Consider the following 26,044-nt stretch of genomic DNA (forward strand, 5'->3'; position numbering starts at 1 on the left):
TTTATTTTAACCAATGCTGCAGCATAGCTATATATACAGGGTGTTACAAAAAGTTACAGCCAAACTTTCAGGAAACATTCCCCACACACAAATAAAGAAAATATGTTATGTGGACATGTGTCCGAAAACGCTTTATTTCCGTGTTAGAGCTCATTTTATTTTCGTCAGTATGTACTGTACTTCCTCGATTCACCGTCAGTTGGCCCAATTGAAGGAAGGTGATGTTGACTTCGGTGCTTGTGTTGACATGCAACTCATTGCTCTGCAGTACTAGCAGCACATCAGTACGTAGCATCAACAGGTTAGTGTTCATCACGAACGTGGTTTTGCAGTCAGTGCAATGTTTACAAAAGCGGAGTTGGCATGATTTCATATGGGATATTCTACCTGTGCTGCTAGAACATGTGCCTTTACAAGTACTACACAACATGTGGTTTATGCACGATGGAACTCCTCCACATTTCAGTCGAAGTGCTCGTACACTTCTCAACAACAGATTCGGTGACCGATGGATTGGTAGAGGCGGACCAATTCCATGGCCTCCACGCTCTCCTGACCTCAACCCTCTTGACTTTCATTTGTGGGGGCATTTGAAAGCTCTTGTCTACGCAACCTCGGTACCAAATGTAGAGACTCTTTGTGCTCGTATTGTGGACGGCTGTAATACAATACGCCATTCTCCAGGGCTGCATCAGCGCATCAGGGATTCCATGCGACAGAGGGTGGATGCATGTATCCTCGCTAACGGAGGACATTTTGAACATTTCCTGTAACAAAGTGTTTGAAGTCACGCTGGTACGTTCTGTTGCTGTGTGTTTCCATTCCATGATTAATGTGATTTGAAGAGAAGTAATAAAATGAGCTCTAACACGGAAAGTAAGCGTTTCCGGACACATGCCCCATAACATATGTTCTTTCTTTGTGTGTGAGGAATGTTTCCTGAAAGTTTGGCCGTACCTTTTTGTAACAAGCGTGAAACACCATTCACTAGCCATTTGACATTTCATAAGGCAGTAAAAAAAATCCTCAACTAGTGAGGCAGTTGACATAATCAGGGGTATAGATGTAAAATATTTCTCATCATTCCATTAGGCTTTTCAGGAAATATCAGAAAGTACGAGCTCCAAACTGTAATAGTATGTTTTCAAGTATGAGCGTGTCATATTTGCGATGCTTTCTACAAAGAAATGTCAATAGCGAGGTTAATGGCCACTTTTTTCTACGCCGGTCCCTCTGGAAGGCACAGCCGGCCGCGTTGGCCGTGCGGTTCGGGCGCTGCAGTCCGGAACCGCGGGGCTGCTACGGTCGCAGGTTCGAATCCTGCCTCGGGCATGGATGTGTGTGATGTCGTTAGGTTAGCTAGGTTTAAGTAGTTCTAAGTTCTAGGGGACTTATGACCTAAGATGTTGAGTCCCATAGTGCTCAGAGCCATTATTTTCTGAAAGGCACACACTTATGAGTTTTTTCCAGGCAACTGTCGGTCAGCTCGGACCCACAGCGCGTTACGTTAAGGTCACATATCTTCCTTACCGAAATACTGACGACACCAGTTTCCACTACAGTCTCATATAAAATACAAATTTCATAGGTTGAAAATTTATGTTAGAAGTGTGTAGAAACGAAATCTCATATATAAGAGTGTCCAAAAGGTTTTTTCAGCATTGTGGTGCTCACATTCACGTATGTAAACACATTTCATAACTCTTAAAGTACGATTCTTGGTTTCCAACATCCTCTTTCACAAACCAGAGTCCCTAACCCCTACTCATTATTGGCATACATATAAACACATAATCACATTTCTCAAATAGCATAATCGTATTGATCATATCTCAACATCATAATACACATCATCGTCTTCATAATATCATCACAGCACATCAATCACATCTCAAAATAATCACAGCTACTTTCAATAATTTCGAAACCTAAAAAATTTCTCTGATCGTTTCAATTGTGTCATACGTACTTAAAAGATCATGATCCCATACAAAATACATCATTTAAATATCTCATTCTGTCACAATGGTTCCGAAATGTATTAACAGTTCACAAAGTAAAAAAATACAATTTTGTAATGTAAATTAACTGATGTAGTAAAAAAATATGTTTGTCTCTCTTAAAGTATCAGATAGCTGTGTAATTCCGTGCTAGAGAAATATGGTACTAATGTGTAAAACTGAATAAGCAAAAACCATATTAGCTAGGACTCCTAACGCTTACCACACACATGGTAAACAAAGTAAACGTGTACCCCCTGAGGATTAATGTAATTATACTTTCAGGTGTCACAGATTACAGCAACCGAATGATATGTCTCACCGAAAACCTTCTTTGTATTTTGTAATTCAATAATCTTTCTAAAAATTTTCGAAGTACAAAAATTAATCATCAAATGCGTTTCCTGTAGAGCTAAACTGTGCGTCTTGCTGTAGGATAATTTCTGTCATCACTTTACGGTAAAAATATGCCAAGTATCGTAATTATCTTCGTCTGTAAGCCAAGTTCTGTAGAACTCAATGTACTTACCTCATCATAAACAAAGTGAAATGGTATGCATGTAGATATCGTAGTTACTACGCTCATTGCTGTGATCAAGAAAGTACTGTAGTGTAACGTAGTTTTCGGCTACAGAAGAGTCTGTTTCGTTGTAGCTATACCACAAAAGTTACTACTAAAACATGTTTTACATTCCAGAAGAATACAGAAAAACTGCGCAGATATAAGACGGATACAGCGCAAAAGCAATAATATAAATTGTGTCACTCATTAATAGCATCATGATATAATCGTCTAGCTGTCAAACAAACCAAAGTTATCTGTAATCACCCAGAAAGTACTTTAAATAAAGAATGTCTTTTTAAGTAAACCAAAATGTTGCATTAAAGTCTCATTAGCAGTATATGTTCTAAGTACGTAAGCCTTGTAGTGGTTACATAATCGTGCAACTAACAAGCAAGAAGGTACACACAATAGCACAGTATTGTCTGTTGACTATAACAATGCAGTCGTAATTACTGTTCAAATAAGTACCCTGGGTTCTTGACTGAATAGTTAACTTCAAAACATTGTTGCATGTTAACTGTTTATAAGTGTGACAAAGCGTACTAATAACGTGAAGTGAAAAGTTTTATGACAAAGACTAAGTTAAAAAGCAGATTATCTCTCAATAATCGGCTTTACATGTGAATTGTGGTGTAATCCTTTACGCTTCCCAGTATGTAGAGTTTCAACTTCAACCCAATTATCATGTGGCATACGCCAGTAAAGATTACTGGAATTTTTCTCAAGATAAGCTTATGTTGTTTTTCTCAAGCCCAGCCGGCGCATGTGGCCGCCTGCGGTGAAAGTCATTGACTGTTACTTCTTTGTTGTCGCGCATCGTTCCTGGGTTTTGGAGATCTAACTTCTACAATTTCAACTTGTCGAGAGGGTACTGCCGTGTTTGAGTCACGCCAATTTTGGTTAAGTACTGGTCTGCTGTGAAGATTATATCGTCTGTCATGTTGGTAATTTCTTTAATTTCTTTCTTGTCGGTCACGTGGTGGAGAATTTCTCCCTGAATCATAATTGTGTAGTGGCTGTTGTGTCTGAAGTTATTCTGTCTCCCTTAATAATAATTGTTCTAGTTCCCATATTGTCTGTTACTAAGATTGTCTCTATCATAGTCATTTGCGTGGAAAGGTGATCTTCCCTGTAACAATTGTTACTCTGCCAACGGTTGTCATAAGAGTGTCTGGTTATTGTTTCTGTCGTCACGGAATTGTGACGGATGTGTCCTATAACAATTGTTTTCCTGTTCTCGCATTCTGCGACTGTCTATGTCAATTTCTAATTCTTGTTAAAGGTCCAGAAAACCTTCGATGTCGTCTTTGCAAAGTCCTACCGAAATAATATGTCTTAACTGTTCCGGCAACTTGATTAAGTAAATGCGGATGCGTTCTGAGGGGCTGTATGGGTCTGACAGGTACTGATTCTTGTGCAACATATCTTCAAAATGTTTGATGAGACTGGAGAATTATGGTTGTTCAAAGTGTTTCATCATTATGATGCTATGTTTTACTCGACCTTGAGTAGCTTGAGACCAATATGCTGAGAGGCAGGCATGATACAATTCTCTTTCAGTGTGACAATCGTGAATGACCGAACGCATTCTTACAGCAGGTTCATTTTCCAAAGAGGCACACATAAATTCCAATCTGTGCTCTAATGAGCAGTTGGGAGGAAAACAATGAGAGAATTGATGAAGCCACGCCTGTGTATGAATGTCGTTGCTGGAATTCTTCAATGTTTTCAATTTACAGGTACTAATGAACAGCTTAGAGTCAAAATTGTCATGACGGCGAGTCGCTTATCGGTCATTGTTATGCTGTGTCGGCGGTTCCATCGCAAAATGTGGCGCACCTTGTCAATTTGTTCCACAATTTCCAAAATATCGTGTGTTGTTGTTTTGTGTCTTTTCCTTATTTCTGAATCTCTCTTCCCGTGTCGGAGCGCGTGTCTCCCCTGAAATATGTAATACTTGCAGATTACGTGTGTCAACTGATCTTGTACTTCCCGCATTTCTGTTTTGTTCCGTGTATTGATTTGATTCTGATTTTGTTTAAATTTCTTAATTTGTTCATATTCTTCTGTGTCAGTGAAGGCATCCTGTCTTGTGTCATTCAGATCATCATCTACCTTTGTAGATAAGTTAATGAACTGATCCGAAAGGTCGGCAACTTCTCCGACAATGAATTGATTCCCTCCGTGTGTTTTTCTGAACGAAGTTCTAGAGTATCTGCTGTGTCCTTTAAGTTTTCCTGAGTTTGTGCAAGTTGCGTAACCAAATCGGTAGATGCAACTGAGTCAATTTTAGCTCGCAAGGTGATTTTCATGAACAATAGTTTGCAGTTCTTTTATAGCTCCTTCGTCATTCTGTAATGCATTTTGATGCAGCAAAAAAACAGATTGAAAATGCTCACAAATTTATGTTTTTACGTCATTACAGACTTTTTGAGATTTAAATTCGATGTTAAGTAACTCAGAAGTTAAATCTTCGGGTGTTTCTTCAAGCGTTGTGTCTAACTTTTGAAGCTGTTGCTATGTTTGTCTTCGATTGTGTTCCATTTATTGCTGTGATTGTTTTTGATTTTATTCCATTTGTTACTTTGACTGTTTTGATATTGTTCCATTGCGTCTAACTTTTGAAGCTGTTGTCCTATTTTTTGAATTAATTGCAATAACAAGGCACTTGTGTCTAAGACGTATTCCTCTGTACTTTTAGGCACTGCATTTGCACCGGCAACATTGGCATTTCGAGAAACAGAAAATGTGTCTTGATTTGATTGAGAAACGGGTAATGACGCAAAACCTGAATCTACAGTATGTGCGAGATTGTTTCCTGTTATTTCGGGTTTCTGGGGTGAGCTGTTTCCGACCGATCGATCGACAATACTACCCTGTTCACTTGCTGTTTCACTGTCTACACGATTATTTATTGCCTGGTCCATTTCCCTATGCATAATTACAAATTACTATTCTGAACATTTGTTAATTCATTACACAGTGGCGCTAACACACTACTCTGGTCTTCACTGACATTTTTCAGTTAACTTTGCAGCCTAGTATTACGGTTTTCACACGCCATAATTGTCAAAATATATCACACGACAACACATAAAAGCACAATTTGAAGAGCAAAATAAGAAAACACATTAAAATAGCAACTAAAATAATATCCAATTAATTGCAAGTGCGGGTGCGAAATATTTGGTGCAAATCTACATGCAGCTCACAACTGTTTTACTGTACAACAATGAAAAACTACAACTACAAAGTTGGTTCTCTGTACAATTACGCGCTAGCAAGAAACAATAACTACACTAATTACACAAACTACAAGAAAAAATCAGAAGATACCAGTGAGGCATCCTCGGCTAAGGGTCGACATATGAAACTTCTCCTTTGTATGTAAAGAATGACAGTGCTGGAAAAACTCTTACGTTTATTGATTTTCAAACAGTTAAGCAAAACTGTACTCAGACAGTTCTCACTTTACTTATTCTGATCAACACTAAACTGACACACAATATTTTTAGGGCAACGCAGTCTCACTTTCAATAATCCCTACAAAAGAATGGCCCTGACAAACAATAACCTATAGCTTTCATGAATCACTTACCTCACAAAAATCTTCCTTACTCGAACTATTGCAATACAGCGAGCGTGAAGACCTTCCTATTGCTTATTTGTTAGTTAATTTCTTGGACGTCCTCTCGAAGGTTTTCGACATTTCATTATAAATTGTGGAAATCAGAAGAAAGAGGAGATAAGTAGGATTATTCGGCTAATTGCAGTTTAGACTATGATTGTTGCGCTAATAAAAGTCCAGAACAATGACTACTTGCCAAACTGAAAGAAGACACGTGCAGTAATAGATTTCAGTGACAAAGTAAAGGATATAGATTTTCTAGTTAAACAGAGAGGGGAGACAAAGTTTAAACGTTTAAACGTTCGCATAAATCTGAACACGAATTGTATAAATGAAAGAAATATTTACACAAAGTACGAAATATCCACCGAAATGAAACACGTAAAAATTAAAAAAAAAACAAAAACTTTTTGATAGATTTAGATCTGCTCATGAGGACCAGAGCACTGTCAACGGAGGGGATATAAGGGACAGGGCGTTCTGAATTACGAATGAGATAACCATTATTGATTTCTAGGTTGCGTCGTCCGTGTTAAACAGATTCAGGAAAATATACGGAGAGGAATAGCGAAATTACGAATTTTACCTGAAATAAACATGTAGATATGTCATTAATAGGTATTACCATAGAAAAGTTCGTAGCTCTTTTGGAAACGAAGCTGCTTCCTTTCCAATAAAATGCTGTTTATAAAGACAGTCAGCCGGCCAGTCATGTTTCGTGCAAGAATTGCTTGCAGACCGCATTTCGCCATCACTTGCGTGATCTGCGAATGCTAATACACATTCATATACAACAATGTCGCTGATAAGTGTCAGTGGATTACTGTTTCGAAATTTTACACCTGCCTCCAGCAACATCGAGGCAAATTACGACAAAAATGAAAAAAAAAGAAAAAGATTGTGTACTTGCAAACATCTTTTAATGTACGAAGCAAAATCAGGAAGAAAACGAAAGAATAAGGTCACATTCGAAACATTTTCTTATCATTTGCAGAAAATAATTTATTGATTTTGTTGGACTCCTGAAACGGACATAAATTCACATATTTCTTTAGGAGGACTACGAAAAGTTCCATCCTCCAACCAAACTAATTTTTCGACATTATACAGCATTTTTCAGAAAATTGTCAGACGATATAATTTCCTGTAGCTCTTTGTGATTTCAGGTTTATCAGTGGAGCAGTACTGTTAAGATTCAGTCACTTCTGCATTTTTGCATCACCACATCTGTCGAATTTGATCAAAAATGTCTCCTAAGCAGCACAATCTGTAGAACAACGGCCGTGACGATTTCTTACTCCACACCAGTTCTGTGTAAATAAATGTAGTAGTTACTGTGAAGTGCCTAAATGCATTAATATTTTGTCAGGGTTGCCACGTTGTTTTTTTTTTCATCCAACAGACCATTCACTTCTTTTTTAAGATTACAGGAAATAACCAAGGAAGTGTCTTATTGATAGTAAAATAAACACTCTTTCTTATCCGAAATTTTATTCAGAGATATCATCATCATCATCATCATCATCATTTAATACTGATTATGCATTTCAGCGTTCAGTCTGGAGCATAGCCCCCATATAAAATTCCCCTATGATCCCCTATTCAGTGCTGATATTGGTGCCTCTTCTGATGTTAAACCTATTACTTCGAAATAATTTTAACCGAATCCAGGTACCTTCTCCTCGGTCTGCCCCGACTCCTCCTACCCTATACTGCTGAACCCATGAGTCTCTTGGTTAACCTTGCTTCTCCCATGCGTGTAACATGCCCCCACCATCTAAGCCTGTTCGCCCTGACTGCTACATCTATAGAGTTCATTCCCAGTTTTTCTTTGATTTCCTCATTGGGGACACCCTCCTGCCATTGTTCCCATCTACTAGTACCTGCTATCATCCTAGCTACTTTCATATCCGTAACCCCAACCTTGTTGATAAGGTAACCTGAATCCACCCAGCTTTCGCTCCCATACAACAAAGTTGGTCGGAAGATTGAACGGTGCACAGATAACTTAGTCTTGGTACTGACTTCCTCCTTGCAGAAGAGAGTAGATCGTAGCTCAGCGCTGACTGCATTAGCTTTGCTACAACTCGCTTCCAGTTCTTTCACTATGTTGCCATCCTGTGAGAATATGCATCCTAAGTACTTGAAACCATCCACCCGTTCTAACATTGTTCCTCCTATTCGGCACTCAATCCGTTTTTATTTCTTTCTCACTGACATTACTTTCGTTTTGGAGATGCTAATCTTCATACCATAGTCCTTACATTTCTCATCTAGCTCTGAAATATTACTTTGCAAACTTTCAATCGAATCTGCCATCACAACTAAGTCATCCGCGTATGCAAGACTGCTTATTTTGTGTTCACATATCTTGATCTCACCCAGCCAGTCTATTGTTTTCAACATATTATCAACAAATAATATGAACAACAGTGGAGACAGGTTGCAGCCTTGTCTTACCCCTGAAACTACTCTGAACCATGAACTCAATTTACTGTCAACTCTAACTGCTGCCCGACTATCCATGTAAAGACCTTTAATTGCTTGCAAAAGTTTGCCTCCTATTCCATAATCTCGTAGAACAGACAATAACTTTCTCTTGGGAACCCAGTCATATGTCTTTTCTAGATCTATAAAGCATAGGCACAATTCCCTGTTCCACCCATAACACTTCTCCATTATTTGCTGTAAGCTAAATATCTGGTCCTGACAACCTCTAAGAGGCCTAAACCCACACTGATTTTCATCCAATTGGTCGTCAACTAATGCTCGCACTGTCCTTTCAACAGTACCTGAGAACATTTTACCCACAACGCTGATTAAAGAGATACCTCTGTAGTTGTTACAATCTTTTCTGTTTCCATTTTTAAAGTTTGGTGTGATTACTGCTTTTGTCCAGTCTGATGGAACCTGTCTCGACTCCCAGGCCATTTCAATTATCCTGTTTAGCCATTTAAGACCTGACATTCCACTGCATTTGATGAGTTCCGACTTAATTTCATCCACCCCAGCTGCTTTATTGCACTTCAATCTACTGACCATTTTCTCCACTTCCTCAAATGTGATGCTATTTGTATCATCATTACTATCCCATTCTACCTCGATGTCAGAGATAATTCTACTTTAATTACACAAATAGAAAAATAATGTTGATTGTTCATAACACCCAAAAGTGGTCGAAATTGTTGGTATGTAAAGCCAGGTTCGAGACAGGAAGTGGGTACAATGAAAAAGTATAAACCGCAATGGATTTCAGACGGTGAAGTAAACACATTATTGGAATTAATGTATTGTGCATAAACGACAATTTATGCTACCATTAACCACATCCGCCACAGATATATGTTTGCACAAGCTGAATAGGAAAGTAAAATAAAAAACAGTTAAAAAAACAAAATAGTAACAGAAACAAAATAATATGAAATGGTAATCTGAGGGAGAATTCTTTAGAAAGAATCTGAGTTTGGTGTCATTGCTTTTTACACCACAGGGAATATTTCAACGGACATACTTCCAGAGACCGAATCACGGTAGATGAGCTAAATCAGACTACACTATAGTTCAATATCTTCTTCTCCGAACATCTTGAGAGCTTTCATATATGAAGGAGAGTGAAGAAAGGTTACAATATTAGTGCATGACAATTTATTTTCCGAAATAGTAAAGAACCAGTGACGGAATTCAAATTTTGAATATTAATGAAGGAAAGAATTGATAAAATCTCTCCGACTGGTATTTAGAAGAGCCGTTGATAGTGAAAATTATAATTTTTTGCGCTGCAGTGACGTATGAGAATACAATACATGAAGAGACCTTAAACACAAGGTCTACAAAATTTACCTATAAGTAACAAATTTCAAAAGTAAACTTTCACATAACATAGGAAAAAGGAAGCAGTTGTGTGTAGTAATCTCAGTTAGGGTATAACAGGCAAGACTCTAAGAGCGTACGCACAAAATTTTGATATTATAAGGTGTACTTATGTCACTGATTTATAATTAAAGATATTTTGGAAGCAGTATGTTTAGATTAATACGACTATGAAACGAGAAAAAAAGGGAAAAGGGAAATCTTGCACTGAAGAAGCACGTATTGACTGAGTGAAAACGTAATGTTGTGAATATTGAAATCAGCTGGTGATTAAGTGTTTAACCGTGACACTTGCCAAGAGGTGGAGGCTGTTAGTGACACATTTGGTTACCCATTTACATTTGGGCAGAGTGAACACAAGATCGTTACTTATGAAGTGTTGCAGGAAGCTGTTACAGAACAAATCAAATCGATAAATTGTGCCAAAAGAATAAAACTGCATCGTTTCAAACTAAAACGACCATACGTGATAAAAGAAACATTTTCTTACTCCGTTGGTTCATATAAATGTTGGTATTGCCATCTTTGAAACTAGTGTGATATGTCACACCTGGATGCATACATTATGTGACTACAACAGCATCAATCACAATCAAAAGATAAATAATATTTTTTTCTTATAGTTCAGAAATGACATGCTGTTTTTCGAGCCAACGGACGCGCTGGTGAGAAAAGTGACCGAGCTAACTGACACACCAGTGTTCTATTACGAATTCGACTATCGCGGGGAGATCGTAGAATCTACGCAGTGGGGTGAGTACAAAGAAACTAAGGAACCTAACATAAACATGTCTCTCTGCTGCTAAATATTTCATGTTGCCTAAATAAACCAGTGTGACCGAAATAATGTTTGCTAAAAGTTAGAGCACTCACACAAATTGTTGAATGCCGTCGAAAACCATATCACAGTTTTCTTACATAGTGTAAAGGCGCGACAGTGGCAGTCAACATCGACACCAGTACCAGCCATGATGGCTACTATTGTCCCAGAATGGCTTCTGCAGGATCTGTGGGTAGTGGTCATTCACTATTGCAGCGAGGGCAAAGTGCGAAACGTTCACTCAGTAGCAACATTATTTAGTAAGCGCAACTTCCATACATTAGGTAGATATTGGCATCCAGCACCCTGGCGGCATGCCGCCTCAACATAAAACGACTGATGGTGGGCTGATGCTGAAAAACTGTTTGTTTTGCAGCAGTGGGGTGAGACAGCTAAGTGGCGTACGCTGCAGGCGTAGTGTGCGGTAGGCAGGGCCATACAGATGATCCAGCTTTGAAAACCGGCCAGACTATTAGGCGATGACATTCAAGGTGAGGCATCCTGTCACTGGTATCAGTTCCATATCCAGAGTCTAGCTGGCGGCTCGAAGACTAGCGATTTTTGAACATCTAATGACTTTAGCGGCTTCGCCAAACATGGACTGAGGACTGTTTTGGAGATTATCGCAGCGATAGCGAACTTCAGAAATCCAAAAACAAGTGCTGCTAATGGCTCAGCGGGTCGACATGTGTACTCGGCGATCCTGGGCGTGTAGTGACTACAGTCTGCTTCCCACCACGTAGACAGTTGAAGTGCAGCATTGTGCAGCGTCATTGGCCGAGAGGCCCCTTGCGGGTCAGGTCCGGCCGCATTGGTGCAGATCTTATTACATTCGACGCCACACTGGGGGACCCGCGTCCCGGATGGGTATGAAATGATGATTCAGACAGTACAACACCCAGCCCCTAAGCGGGGAAAACCCCCGATCCAGCCGTGAATCGAACCCGGGCCCGTAGGACGGCAATCATTCACGCTGACCACTCAGCTATCGGGTTGGACTTGCCCGGATTATAAAAATTTATAACAGAATAACCGTGTGACATAACAAATTACACTGAGGACAGGGTTACATAGGTTAGTGTTACTAGTTTTTGTGACTAATAGGTGGCGCTAGCGCTCCACAACACCGACTTGGTCTGTTATGTCACGTTAGTTGCTGCCGAAATGGTGCTGAAGCAGCAGAAAGCGCAATGAGTGCTTTGGTTTCACGAAACGAAATCACCCATTAGTGTTCAGCGTAAATTTCGGACTTCTGATGGAAGCAGCCCCCCTGACGTTAAATCAATAAAGCGATGGTATCAAAGTTTAACGAAACATGAAGAATTAAAGATCGTTCTCGAAGTGAGTGATGCAACTGTTGATCGTGTTCGGCCGTCTTGTCAACGGAGTCCGTCTAAATCAACTCGTCAAGCATCACGTGAACTTCAAATACCGCAAGAAAGTGTGGTGAAGATTCTTCATGAAAGGCTTACAAAGTGCAGGCCTCGCAACCGAATGATTTGCTGATGGGTGCTGAATTTGCAACTGAGATTCTCAACAGAGTTAATGGCGCTAATGATTACTTAAATCGCATATGCTTTACCGATGAATCCACCTTTCATGCAGTGGAATGGTAAATAGGCATATTGTCCGTGTATGGGGTTCAGAGTGTCCATATGCTACTGTACAGTTACAGCGAGACAGCGAAAAAGTGAATATTTGCTGCGGCCTCATGCATAACAAGTTTTTGGACCCCTTTTCTTCGCGGAAAAATTCAATAGCGCTAACATCTACTTAGACGTTTTGCTATAGTTCATTGTCCCACAGTTAGAAGAATATCACCCATGGATACTCTTCCAGCAAGATGGAGCACTCCCCCCCCCCCCCTCCCAATCCCACCCATTGGGCTTTCATAGTGCATGATTTCCTTGATGAAACATTTCCTGATCGGTGGATTGGAAAGAACTGTCTAACACCGTGGCCACCCCGCTCTCCAAACATTCCTCCCCTTGACTTTTTATCTCGAGCTATATCAAGGACAGAGTCTTCGTCACACCAGTTGTTTACCTCGATGAACTGAAGGCTAGGATACAAGCTGCTGTGGGTACTGTGACAGAACACATGTTACGGAGCACCTGGCGGGAACTGGATTACCACCTCAACATTCTCCGAGCTACCAAGGGAGCACACGTTGTGATTTACTAACGTAAGTGGTCTTAAAAAAAAATTAGTAACACTAACCTATGAAACGGCATCAAATGTAAATTATTATGTGTAATGGTTATTCTACAGTAAATTGTTATGATCAGGGCAAGACTTCGTCTCACCCTGTATATCTGAACATTTACTACACCAGTGCTGTGTAAACAGCGTCTCCAGCTGCGAATCTAGTGTGGAAGGAAGAAAAAGTAAGTGATTTGCCCCAGCCCACAAGAGCCATGCGAACTCCAATCTAAACGTTGGCAACCTGATTGGTTGACAAGGCTCGGTATTCGAAGTATTGCTTGTAGGTATACTGTATAACCGAAGACGAGACTGCATTAGCGGACGACAGTGTAGTCTTTGTTCACGCATGCTACTTACAACTCTACGAGCAGCACTTTGCTTGAAACCTATGGCTTTCAGGTAACATCGTTAATATCAGCTCATTCTCATGGTCCCATAAGTGTAATGTTTGGGAAAAACACTGTGCTGCTCCGTGACTGTCACCATATACCTCTACCATCCCCCCCCCCCCTCCCTCCCCCAGTAACAATGTAACATGGCGAAGGTGGGCTTGCGTGCCTCATCGATACAGATAACAACCACAACAGACAAATATCTGCCGATGTTTTATTTGTAAAGTCCCATCTTGATTACTTAAAATGTAAAACTCATGAGTACCGTACCGGTTTAGGCCATTGCTATATTTAGATCTGTTAGTAATAGAAAAACAACCGTGAAACAACCTACGTTTAATTGGCTGAAGCAATTTCTGCAACAAGTCTTGTGATACATAAGCAAATAAAAAAAGAAAAACTAGCAGCTCCGTGTGCGGACGTGTGTGCGGTCTGTCAAAGGAAGGAGATTGTGTCTTCTTCCGCTAGCTCCGCCACAGGAAAGCGAAAACATCTTACAGAGAAGCCACAAGGCCGCGTCACTGTGATTCCATTCCGAACGTGTCATCGCTAACGAGATTTTAATCAACAGACATTTTACTGTTAATTGTCTCAGACTTATGGTAATGTTTAACTCTTTTGTTATGTTGAAAGGCTTAGATTTATAGACGTGATGCATACTTTTTGACTGTGACTTTTATATATTGGTGTATTATTTACTTTCCGGGCTAGGATCTTCCTATTATTATTCACTACAAGTTTTATGTGGATTTTGAGTTTGCGTTTCATTTCCATATATAGCATGTCAGTTCATGTTTTATTGTCAGATGCTTTTTTACCTGTGAGGGACGTGAAAAACCCACCGTGGTTCAACAACAAAGTTAGGAAACTACTGCGAAAGCAAAGAGAGCTTCACTGCAATTTTAAACGCAGCCAAAATCTCTCAGACAAAATGGTTCAAATGGCTCTGAGCACTATGGGACTCAACTGCTGTGCTCATTAGTCCCCTAGAACTTAGAACTACTTAAACCTAACTAACCTAAGGACATCACACACATCCATGCCCGAGGCAGGATTCGAACCTGCGACCGTAGCAATCGCACGGTTCCGGACTGAGCGCCTAGAACCGCGAGACCACCTTGTCCGGCTTTACCTCTCAGACAAACAGAAGCTAAACGATGTCAAAGTTAGCGTAAGGAGGGCTATGCGTGAAGCGTTCAGTGAATTCCAAAGTAAAATTCTATGTACCGACTTGACAGAAAATTCTAGGAAGCTCTGGTCTTACGTTAAATCAGTAAGTGGCTCGATACAGCGTATCCAGACACTCTTGGATGATGATGGCATTGAAACAGAGGATGACACGCGTAAAGCTGAAATACTAAACACCTTTTTCCTGAGCTGTTTAACAGAGGAAGACCGCACTGCAGTTCCTTCTCTAAATCCTCTCACGAACGAAAAACTAGCTGACATCGAAATAGGTGTCCAAGGAATAGAAAATCAACTGAAATCACTCAACAAAGTCCCCTGTACCTGACGGGATACCAATTCGATTCCACACACAGAGTACGCGAAAGAACTTGCCTCCCTTCTAACAGCCGTGTACCGCAAGTCTCTAGAGGAACGGACGTTTCCAAATGATTGGAAAAGAGCACAGGTAGTCCCAGTTTTCAAGAAGGATCGTGAGCAGATGCGCAAAACTCTAGGCCTACATCTCTGACGTCGACCTGTTGTAGAATTTTAGATGTTATTTGCTCGCGTATCATGTCATTTCTGGAAGCCCAGAATCTACTCTGTAGGAATCAACATGGATTCCGGAAACAGCGATCGTGAGAGACCCAACTCGGTTTATTTGTTCATGAGGCCCAGAAAATATTAGATACAGGCTCTCAGGTAGATGCCATTTTCCTTAACTTCCGGAAGGCGTTCGATACAATTCCGCACTGTCGCCTGATAAACAAAGTAAGAGCCTACGGAATATCAGACCAGCTGTGTGGCTGGATTGAAGACTTTTTAGCAAACAGAACAAAGCATGTTGTTCTCAATGGAGAGACGTCTACAGACGTTAAAGTAACCTCCGGCGTGCCACAGGGGAGTGTTATGGGACCATTTCTTTTCACAATATACATAAATGACCTAGTAGACAGTGTCGGAAGTTCCATGCGGCTTTTCGCGGATGATGCTGTAGTATACAGAGAAGTTGCAGCATTAGAAAATAGCAGCGAAATGCAGGAAGATCTGCAGCGGATAGGCAATTTGTGCAGGGAGTGGCAACTGATCCTTAACATAGACAAATGTAATGTATTGCGAATACATAGAAAGAAGGATCCTTTATTGTATGATTATATGATAGGGGAACAAAAACTGGTAGCAGTTACTTCTGTAAAATATCTGGAAGTACGCGTACGGAACGGTTTGAAGTGGAATGATCATATAACATTAATTGTTGGTAAGGCGGGTGCCAGGATGAGATTCATTGGGGGAGTCATTAGAAAATGTAGTCCATCAACAAAGGAGGTGGCTTACAAAACACTCGTTCGACCTATACTTGAGTATTGCTCATCTGTGTGGGATCCGTACCAGGTCACGTTGACAGAGGAGATAGAGAAGATCCAAAGAAGAGCGACTCGTTTCGTCACTGGGTTACTTGGTAAGCGTGATAGTGTTACGGAGATGTTTAACAAACTCAAGTAGCAGACTCTGCATCGCGGTGTAGCTTGCTGTCCAAGTTTCGAGAGGGTGCGTTTCTGGATGAGGTATCGAATATATTGCTTCCCCCTACTTTTACCTCCCGAGGAGTTTACGAATGTAAAATTAGAGAAATTCGAACACGCACGGAGGCTTTCCGGCAGTCGTTCTTCCCGCGAACCATACGCGACTGGAACAGGAAAGGGAGGTAATGACAGTGGCACGTAAAGCGCGCTCCGACACACACCGTGCGCTGGAGTGTAAATGTAGATGTAGATGTCTTAGAGCTGGCAACTTGGAATAGCAGTTGAACGGAATGAATAGTTGATTGAAAACACGAATATGAACAAAAGTAAGGCAAGGGCAATGGAATGGAATCGAATTAAATCAGGAGAATTTGACATAGTTCTGCAATAGATTACAGTCCCTCAGTATTGCTGGGGTTCTTTCGTCCGGCAACCATGAGAAAACACTATTCTACCTTGTATAGAGGATATATGAGATAGGAGAAATACCCTCGGACTCCAAGAGGGATATAATAATTCTTATTCCAAGGAAGGAATCTGATGAAAGACGTGAATATTAGCGAACTGTCAGTGCATCAGTAATATTTATAAAATACTTAACAGTTAGAAAAACTGGAGAAAGCGATCTCGGTGAATATTAGCTTGGATGTGGGAAAGCTGTGCAACACGCGAGCCAATACTGAGTCTACGACATATCTAAGAAGATGTGTTGAATTAACGCCAACCTGCGTTTATAACACTGATAGATTTAGAGGGTGTGGAAACTGTGAATACTGCTGTTTCATCTGCTGATGTCGGTGTTGTTCTCGCCGTTTGTACTGCTGTCGTTTCAATGTCACTTACTGTAGATGCTGTTCCTGTTGTTCAAAGGTTTATTCTTGTTCTCAGTCTCTGTTTAACACTTAGTTTTTCACGCTTGCCGTTCTTGTTTGCTCGTTATTACTTTTTTTTAAATAAGTAGATTAGTTTAAATTGGATTAGATATGTTTTGCTCCATATATCCCTAAAAGAGCCTATCAAGAATTTAGAACGTATCATAAAACCAAAACAAGTCATGACGTATGTACAAACAAGGCCCATACTAATGTACTAATGTTCCTTCTAGAGAGCCTAAGTGAAATGGTACTCACGGAGGTTGAGTTACTCAAGATATCTATTGAAAACAAGCAGGTGTAAAAGGCACAAGTAAACTAAGTACTGAGTGTCTGAAGCACTTATAAGAATGGCTTCAGACGCAGCCACTCAGCATCGAAAGCCATGCAGCAAACAAAATAAGACTCAGAAGTCCGTAACCCATAACCCACTTCTTTCATCTTTACGTCGTCTGTCGTGTTTCTGACGAACTGGCAGCAGACTCAAGTGTTTGGCTTTAATTTTGCCTTTTGTCATTGCTATCGATACACAATAATATATCATCTCTCGTGACAACTTCACAGCAGATTTGTAGGCTCTGTATAGTATTTATTATTATATATCCATGGTGAATGCCGTCATCAAAGGGAATGTATAAGGACTTTAGATAAGAAATATTATTTGAAAATGATTATTAATATGAGAATACAAGACTGAATTAATAGTAAACACTTTACAGGACTGTAAGATAGTAATTTTTTGAGGGGTCGAAGAAATCCATAAACGTTTATAATAACAACATATAAGTTTAGGAAGATTCTCTGGGAGATTCAGCTGCTTTTTCCTAGGCCCCTTTGGTATCTCAAAAAAATAATGCATATAAGCTGGAAGACAAATTCAGTATAGTTTGCTTCCTATATTTCAGAAAGCTCAGTTATATTAGGAAATGCTTCCTGCAGCTATATAATAAGCAGAATGCTTCTTATCTCCTTCTTTGAGATATTACAAATTTTTATTTAGTACGTATCACTGGAATAGAAGTTATCAAACTGTGGTCGCCCACAATGACACACAACACTTTGTGAAGTACCTGTATGTAATGACATACACGACGTGTCAAATCAACTATGACTCACATATGCATACACTAGTCGAAATACTGTAAAGAGAGCTTCATACACTGCTGATCTTAAAAAAGTCTGATAACAATTGGTTTAAAAAACTTGCTGCTAACGTATATAAAACAGGTATTTCCTAATACACGAGAGCAGAGGTCCAAGATCAGAGTCAACTTGCAGAACATTCTTCTGGGTGTGTTGCCCGATCATTTTATCAGTAAAAAAAAATATTTCGGAGATTTGTTCCGTAGGAGCGGTGAAATACCTTCAAAATATTCAACATGCTGTTTGACATCCAGCCTTCAGACGCCCTCGTGAAAGAAACAAATCGAAACGACGATGGTTAATTGGACATACATATCTAGGTGTAATGGGGCTACCTCAGTTTCATGTTTGTTTGTCGACTAGTTTTGATGAATGCAACAGTAGTCAAATCCCTGTCAATGGTTAACATTCCTTGACGGTTGTCACAGCGTCTTTGACACTTTTGCTCTGTAGCGTAACACATGCCACCCAGTGAGCCTTAACCTCTAGCATTTTTTTCTATGTTTTTTCCTCTCTTTTGGTTACGTGTGTTTTCTGGTGGCTGGGGCATTGTCGTGTCAACAATGCTCACAGTATCGAGCACTCGAAATTAGTAGATAGTAGCTTTGTTCCGGCTGAGTTAATATGTTGGGAGACCCTGTCTAGTATCGACACCGAAACTAAAAGTGGGAAGCAGTTAGCGCTATACGGTATTTATTTTAGTCGAATAGGATAGCGGAGGGTACATGTGTTAACGACGTTACACTCATTATCGGCAGATTGTACACCTCCATGGTCAACGCAGATTGGGCCGAGAGCTGAGTGTAGACGTCTGAGGAGAAGAATCCAGCAAGGAGGAAATACTCAGCAGCAGTGCGCGTGCTACATTCCAAGAACAGGATTGTTGTCTTAGTGCCTGAAGAAGACTAACCAGCAACCTCTGGGGCTCATATCTACAGTGAACTGTGAGCCACTGCTTTCGACCATTGTTCTAACACGTCGGCGACCAGCCTGACACATTTCAGCCATACAAAGACAGTGAATGAGGTATGTTGTCAGCTCTGAAAGATCCAAGCAACAATGAGACAGAATTCTATTTACGGATGCGTCGGGGTTAATAATGAAGATTGGATCTCTCCATCTGTTAAACAAGCACGTGCTGAGACATGTGAACTTTTAAAGCACTGCAGATAAGAGCAAAAATGACTCCATAAGTGTTTCGGTTTGTATGCAATCATTTAGGACTGTACACACTCCTGTATATTATTACCATAAACAACATGATGATTGAAATCTACAGGACAAAATAATGCAACAGTATTTGTTGCAACTGGTACTAAATTTCAGTCCAATGGATAGGAATACCTGACGAGGTTGACTTGGTGAAGGAGTGCCTACATCGTGAAGACGTCACACCTTCAAGAATCGACAACCTCGCAATACAGACCTGATGAAAATTGCACGGCAACCTCTATACCGAAGAAATACTGTCCTAAACGATACATCACGGCCTGGAGGCCACGTGTCAAGTATTCTGAACTATTAGGGCCAGGCAAGCTGTACATATCGATGCCACTTGAAAGCTACATTGAAAGGACACAACATACCGTTAACTCTATTACCCGGTATACCGTGTAGTTATATCACTGCGTCACCTATTATATTGGTCCCAATGCATCTGTTGGTGGATACTTTATCGATAAGACTCGCGTATTTAACTTCCAGGCGTTTATTGCTGAATTAATAACACTTCCGAGGATTCCAGGGTTACACATTGCTCACACAGAGCAATAAAAGAACAATTAGTAAATTTCAAACCAAGTGCACCTTCCTTATGTTTTTCGTAAACACTCTCAGACTATTAATTGGCCCCGAAAGGGAAGAAATGTGTGCAGTCCTTGTTTAAAAGTGGGCCGACCATGGCGAGCCAGACTTCACGTGTGCAGCGTGCGCTGTCATCTGACTTTGCTCGGGTCCAGTCGGAAGTACCCAAAATAGCGCGACAGTTTATTTAGCACTGAAGTGCGGCTTTTTGCGTTCGACAGAATTTTCTGGTGTCAGCGCTATTTACCATTCGCATATTGTTCTTGGTATGAAGGACGTTCATAGGTCCAGTTGCCGTTTGCACAAAAAGAGGCAATGTTATATCGTGACAGTACTTTAAAATAGATGGGAATGACAGAAGAGAGGGACGAGAATTCTCAGCTGGCATAAGCAACAGGTACTGTTTATTTGCAACGAAGCGGTATTATAGTACCAAGCAGAAAGAAAAAAACGGTTAGATGTCACGAAAGAAAAAAAATACAACGATCGACAAACGGCATTTATTATTCTATACATCAACAAGCGTTTTGCGCTCTAAATTTGCAGGCAGGGCCCACTTCAAGAAACTGGTAGTAAAATAGTAAAATTTATTCCATTTTCAACTGCAACAGTTATCAGTGGATGTGAACGAAGAGTATAGAGACTTCACATACTACTGCGAAAAAAAATAATAAATAAATAAAAAACCGAATGATCCTGTGGCATTGATGGCCGAGAAACACAGTCGGGAGAACTTCGGCCGCCGGGTTGCAGGTCTTATTTCAGGTGATGTCCCGTTGGCTACTTTACTCATTGCTGGTGATGAAACATGATTGCACAACATCCAGTCCACGAGTGGAGAGACGCTCCAACCCGGCCCGGAATTGATCCCGGGCCCGGTGCACGGGAAGCTAACTCGTTACCACTCAGCTAAGTAGGCGGACACATTACTGAAAAGTCCGCTGGTCAAGTCAAGGAGCGTGTCTGGAACGATTTTTCGATTTAAATCACGCTATTTATGAATTTATGACGGAAAAAGGACTCCAGGAATGAAAATTAGAACATGAGGAATGGACTGTAGATTTCGCACTGTAAATGGATTCGGCTGCATACTGTCCACAGTTAGACACTGCAAGGTAACTTCCTTATAATTTGATCAGGATGCATTTAGAAAGAAAATCACATTGTAGACGGGACATGTTCTCAGAAAGACGGTCCACTTCCATAAGCTCACTGCCGTTAGAAAACGCGCGAGGTCTGAAGACTTCATTGTGGCCTCGCTAGAAAAGAAAGCGAGAGTTTTATAATGGTTTCCAGCATTCTATTAATCTTACACTTGTTCTCGAGCTGTTATCGAAACCGTTTGCCGTTTCAATTGAAAGGGCCACTGTGCATGTAACAGACGTAACTGATTGACCTGCAAGGCAATTCCAGTTTTAATCACAAATCATTTTCGTTAAAACTGTCCAGTAAGTCTACATTGCTTTTCCCGGGTAGATTTTCCAGGACTCCTTAATGAGGTTGCAAAAGTGCTACAATATTTCGATCGCCATATTTGTGTGAAAGACCTCTCTTCGATTATGAACTAAATAATTCACGATCACATGGCAACTTTTGAGTAAAACTGTGTGAAATTGTCTGGGTCTGCACCAGATAAAAATTATATTATATTTTCAGCGCGCCACAAATAAGTAATTAATTCTGAAAAAAACTTGTTTTGTTTGTGATCTATGTTTTTGAGAAATGTGAAATATAAAACCAAGTCATATGTAGTACGACTGTACTGCCATTTATGTGCGGCGAGATTGCTGTTTTCCCCTCTTTCCCCTTTCTCGCGCTTAGACAGTGCGGTGTGGTGATGGGAGAAATGTGAGGGAGGCTGGACACTTTGGCAGTCGGGCCCGGACATCACACCTGAGCTGAAATTTTGGCCAGCCCTGGTTTGAAAGATACAACAATGACAAAAGTAACTATTCTGTATGAATTGCCGTACTAATGGCAGCGACTATAGTCACTTGTATTTACCGAATTACAATTACGCAAGATTATATCAGAGACGGAAGAATGGCAAAATAACTTCACTTCCTTATTAAAATATCTAAAGTTATAAACCACCCAGAAACCAATCAACAATTTTCCACATGTGTTTATTAGGGCATTAACAATGCACAATTGACTGTTTTAACATAATTTCCTCTTTCAGGGACGAATCACGCTGGTGATATATTTGTGCTCTTTGTGAGAGATGATACTGAATATAACCTGGATCCAGAGTCAGAAGAAGATCAAGTGCGCAGGAATATGGTTAGGTACTGGACCAACTTCGCTAAGTATGGGTATGTACAGACACTCTAAGTTCTTTCTCTTCGTAATCAGGATAAAACAATTATTTTTCCAATTTTGATTTCACTGTTTGTTGCTGGTTGAGAAGTCTGCTACAGATCATTAAGTATGATTCCGGCTGTTCACTAAAAATTGCAATAACTACAGCTTGTCTTAAACGCTTTCTTAAAACTATTAGAAATTTTTTTATAACTGTCTAAATCGAGCACATTACAAATCATTCAAAATGCGATGCGATAACTGGGAGTTCGAGTATGTCCATATGTGTTAACACTTCCAATAAAAACTGAATAAACCAGGAAGGTAAAACCATCTAGTTCTAAACCACGCTTAATCAGATTGCTGTACAGAGATATATGAGAGATGGAGCTATATCAGCGGTGCACGGTTTTCATCACGCTGTATGCTGATATATATTTTATCATGAGTGATGACTATGTCATCTGAAATAAGTCATCATATTTTAATGTTTTACAAAGCACTCGATGTAGATAGTAATTTAAAAAATCAGTATTATAATTTTAAGGTACCTATATTTCTTCGCTTTCTCTTTTCCTAGCAGTGTTACATGCAATATGTAAACAGTAACGTTTTACAACCAATTTCCAAATTAACCCGTCAGTGTGTTTCTCTGCTTCGAAGTATCTCAATGGTCTACGTATCGGAATCACAAACGAACTTAGCAGACGACTGAAACGGTTAACAATTTCCATAAGATTGTCGTTTAACGAACGTAGCGGAATTGGTGTGATGATGCGACAGTTAAGAAGCCAACATATACGGTGATACTACAGTTGTGCCACGTTGTCGTTACACGTATCACTATTTCGTTCGTCGCGGTCAACACGTTGTTGCGCCTTATTTCCTACTGCATTTGTTCTAACAAAAAGTACAGCGTTACTCTTATGAACAATGCACATGTTCTTCTCATCTGCGTGTGTGTAGGTATTACTTGTTTCGTTATTTTTTTTTTTTTTTTTACAAATATGTTGTTAGCATACACTGCAAATGTGCGTTAACGTCTTCCTTCTATTTACTGCCTCCATTTAAATGTGGATTCAGAATCACTAATCAACTTTCTGGATCAGTGTCACAAATTTAAAAGAGCGTAGACATTAAACCAGAGAAGAACAACTAACGGTTCTAGGCTCTTCAGCACGGAACCGCGCTGCTCCTGCGGTCGCAGGTTTGAATCGCGCCTCGGGTATGGATTTGTGTGATTCCCTTAGGTTGGTTAGGTTTAAGTAGTTCTAAGTCGAACGGGACTGATGACCTCAGATGTTAAGTCCCACAGTGCTTAGAGCTATTTGAACCATTTTGTTTAAACAGCTAATTTTTCTGCTGTGCTTAACACCTTCCTAAGGATCAGCTGATTCACGTCACACTCGTGTTTTCGCAGAAATCCAACCCCGGAGGCGGATCCTGTAATCTGGGAGCCGTACGACAATGTGACCCGTAGCTATATTCTGATGCAGTCCAACTTCTCCCTCGCTCACAACAAAGACGCAGAGCGGATGGACTTCTGGCATCAGAACATTCCGCTGCAACCTTACGCTGAAGACTCATAGAAAAATATGAAGAAATTCAACGACATAAAGCTTCCTGAGACGTCAAACGGAATGTCTACTCCTAACTAGATTGTAATCTATTCAAAAATTAATTATTATCATTAATTAGTATCATGTGATTGCCTCCTATGCTGTTACCAATATGTAAAAATGACTAGTGTTCCAATATACAAGAAGTATTTATTGTTCTATGTAGATTACATCAGTATGAAGAAACCTCTGCCATAACATTCAGTAAAATCATCTTTACGATGCACCCAAATCTTAACGGCTGTTCAGGATTCTGCTACAGCTTTTATTAACATGAATACCGACCATTAAATGTTTTTCGAATATCTTCAAATCATTTTCCTTAAACACAATAATATAGCTTTGTGAATAATGAACTGTCAAAAAACACGACTATAATACATTTTTTCCTTAATTGGTGGTAGACTCAACGACATCAATCAACGTCATAGTCAGTTTAGAGAACGCCAGTAAAACTTTTAGGTCATTATTCAACACGAGTAGAACAGAAATACAAAATTTCTGAACTGAAAGGATCTAATTGTGGGGCACCCATTTGCATAATTTTTATAGGAAATCGATGAATACTGACTACTACCACACACTGTAATATAAAAGCGCTATATTTAGAACATCCAACCTTTGCCAAAAGACGAAAATAAATGCTGCTCAATATGTCACACCACTAATTATTGGAACAGTGTTAATGTGATCGGAAAACTCTTTCTCGGTGCTCGTTTGATCACAGAAAAGTGAAGTTGAATTCTCAACTGCATTGAGGAGAGCGCTCTGTGTCTCCAGTTGTGAAACAGGTGAAGCACATCGTGATGGCTATTGCCTGTCAATATTCCACGAAGCGTAGCTGCAAGCTATTTGTCACCTTATGGCCAAAACGACTGTCAACACGATAAGCTTCCTGTCGATGCGGCGTGACATCATTCGTAGCTTCAGCTGCTGTTGTGAGAAATAAAACATTGAAATTCAGCAGTTTAGTGGGTGGTAGCTATCGACATTATCAGGTTGTGATTGCTACCTTCAAACTTTAGCCTACACTTACCCCTGCCCCCGTCTCTCCTTCCGATGCCTGGATGCCACTCAAGCAAATATAATCCAGGAACTCGTTTCGAGAAACAATACAACCTGCTGAACACTGAAGGCTGCAATGTAGATGGAATGGAACATGGACTAACGGAGTCTATTCTCTTTATTTAACAGCACAATATTTGTCTGACACTTGATGATAAGAAGAGTGTGCAGGTGGTCAGGTAGCAATATACGTGCCACCAACGCCGTGTTAGTGGGATAAACACGAGGGTGCATCAGTCACGCTAGCAGCCTCTGCTATGTACTCGTACATACAGGGTGTTACCAAAAGGTACGGCCAAGCTTTCAGGAAACATTCCTCACTCACAAATAAAGAAATAATCTTATGTGGACATGTGTCCGGAAACGCTTAATTTCCATGTTAGAGCTCATTTAAGTTTCGTCAGTATGTACTGTACTTCCTCGATTCACCGCCATGATTTCATGTGTAATACTCTACTTGTGCTCCTAGAACATGTGCCTTTACAGGTACGACACAACATGTGCTTCCTGCATATTTCAGTCTAAGTGTTCGTACGCTTCTCAACAACAGATTCCGTGACCGATGCATTGGTAGAGGCGGACCAATTCCATGGCCTCCACTCTCTCCTGACCTCAACCCTCTTGACTTTCATTTATGGGGACATTTGAAAGCTCTTGCCTACGCAACCCCGGTACCAAAGGCAGAGACTCTTCGTGCTCGTATTGTGGACGGCTGTGATACAATACGCCATTCTCCAGGGCTGCATCAGGGATTCCATGCGACGGAGGGTGGATGCATGTATCCTTGCTAACGGAGGACATATTGAACATTTCCTGTAACAAAGTGTTTGAAGTCACGCTGGTACGTTCTGTTGCTGTGTTTCCATTCCATGATTAATGTGACTTGAAGAGAAGTAATAAAATGAGCTCTAACATGGAAAGTAAGCGTTTCCGGACACATGTCCCCATAACATCTTTTCTTTCTTTGTGTGTGAGGAATGTTTCCTGAAAGTTTGACCGTACCTTTTCGTAACACCCTGTATATCGGATGCATCTCATTGATATGTAGTGTAGTATCTGGACAGCATCTTC

General features: G+C 40.3%; 1 protein-coding gene across 1 annotated transcript in view; it reads left to right on the forward strand.

Moving 5' to 3' along the window:
- Nucleotides 1-24,094, forward strand: part of LOC126354457 (pyrethroid hydrolase Ces2e-like) — a 127,529-nt gene extending 103,435 nt beyond the window's left edge. Inside the window, exons 8-10 of the mRNA XM_050004153.1 lie at nt 10,687-10,816; nt 22,171-22,303; nt 23,710-24,094. Coding sequence (XP_049860110.1) covers nt 10,687-10,816; nt 22,171-22,303; nt 23,710-23,878 — 432 coding nt within the window. The 3' untranslated portion in view covers nt 23,879-24,094. The remainder of the gene's footprint in view (nt 1-10,686; nt 10,817-22,170; nt 22,304-23,709) is intronic.
- Nucleotides 24,095-26,044: the final 1,950 nt, after the last annotated feature.

Source organism: Schistocerca gregaria, chromosome 3 (genome assembly GCF_023897955.1).
Source record: "Schistocerca gregaria isolate iqSchGreg1 chromosome 3, iqSchGreg1.2, whole genome shotgun sequence".
NCBI lineage: Eukaryota > Metazoa > Arthropoda > Insecta > Orthoptera > Acrididae > Schistocerca > Schistocerca gregaria.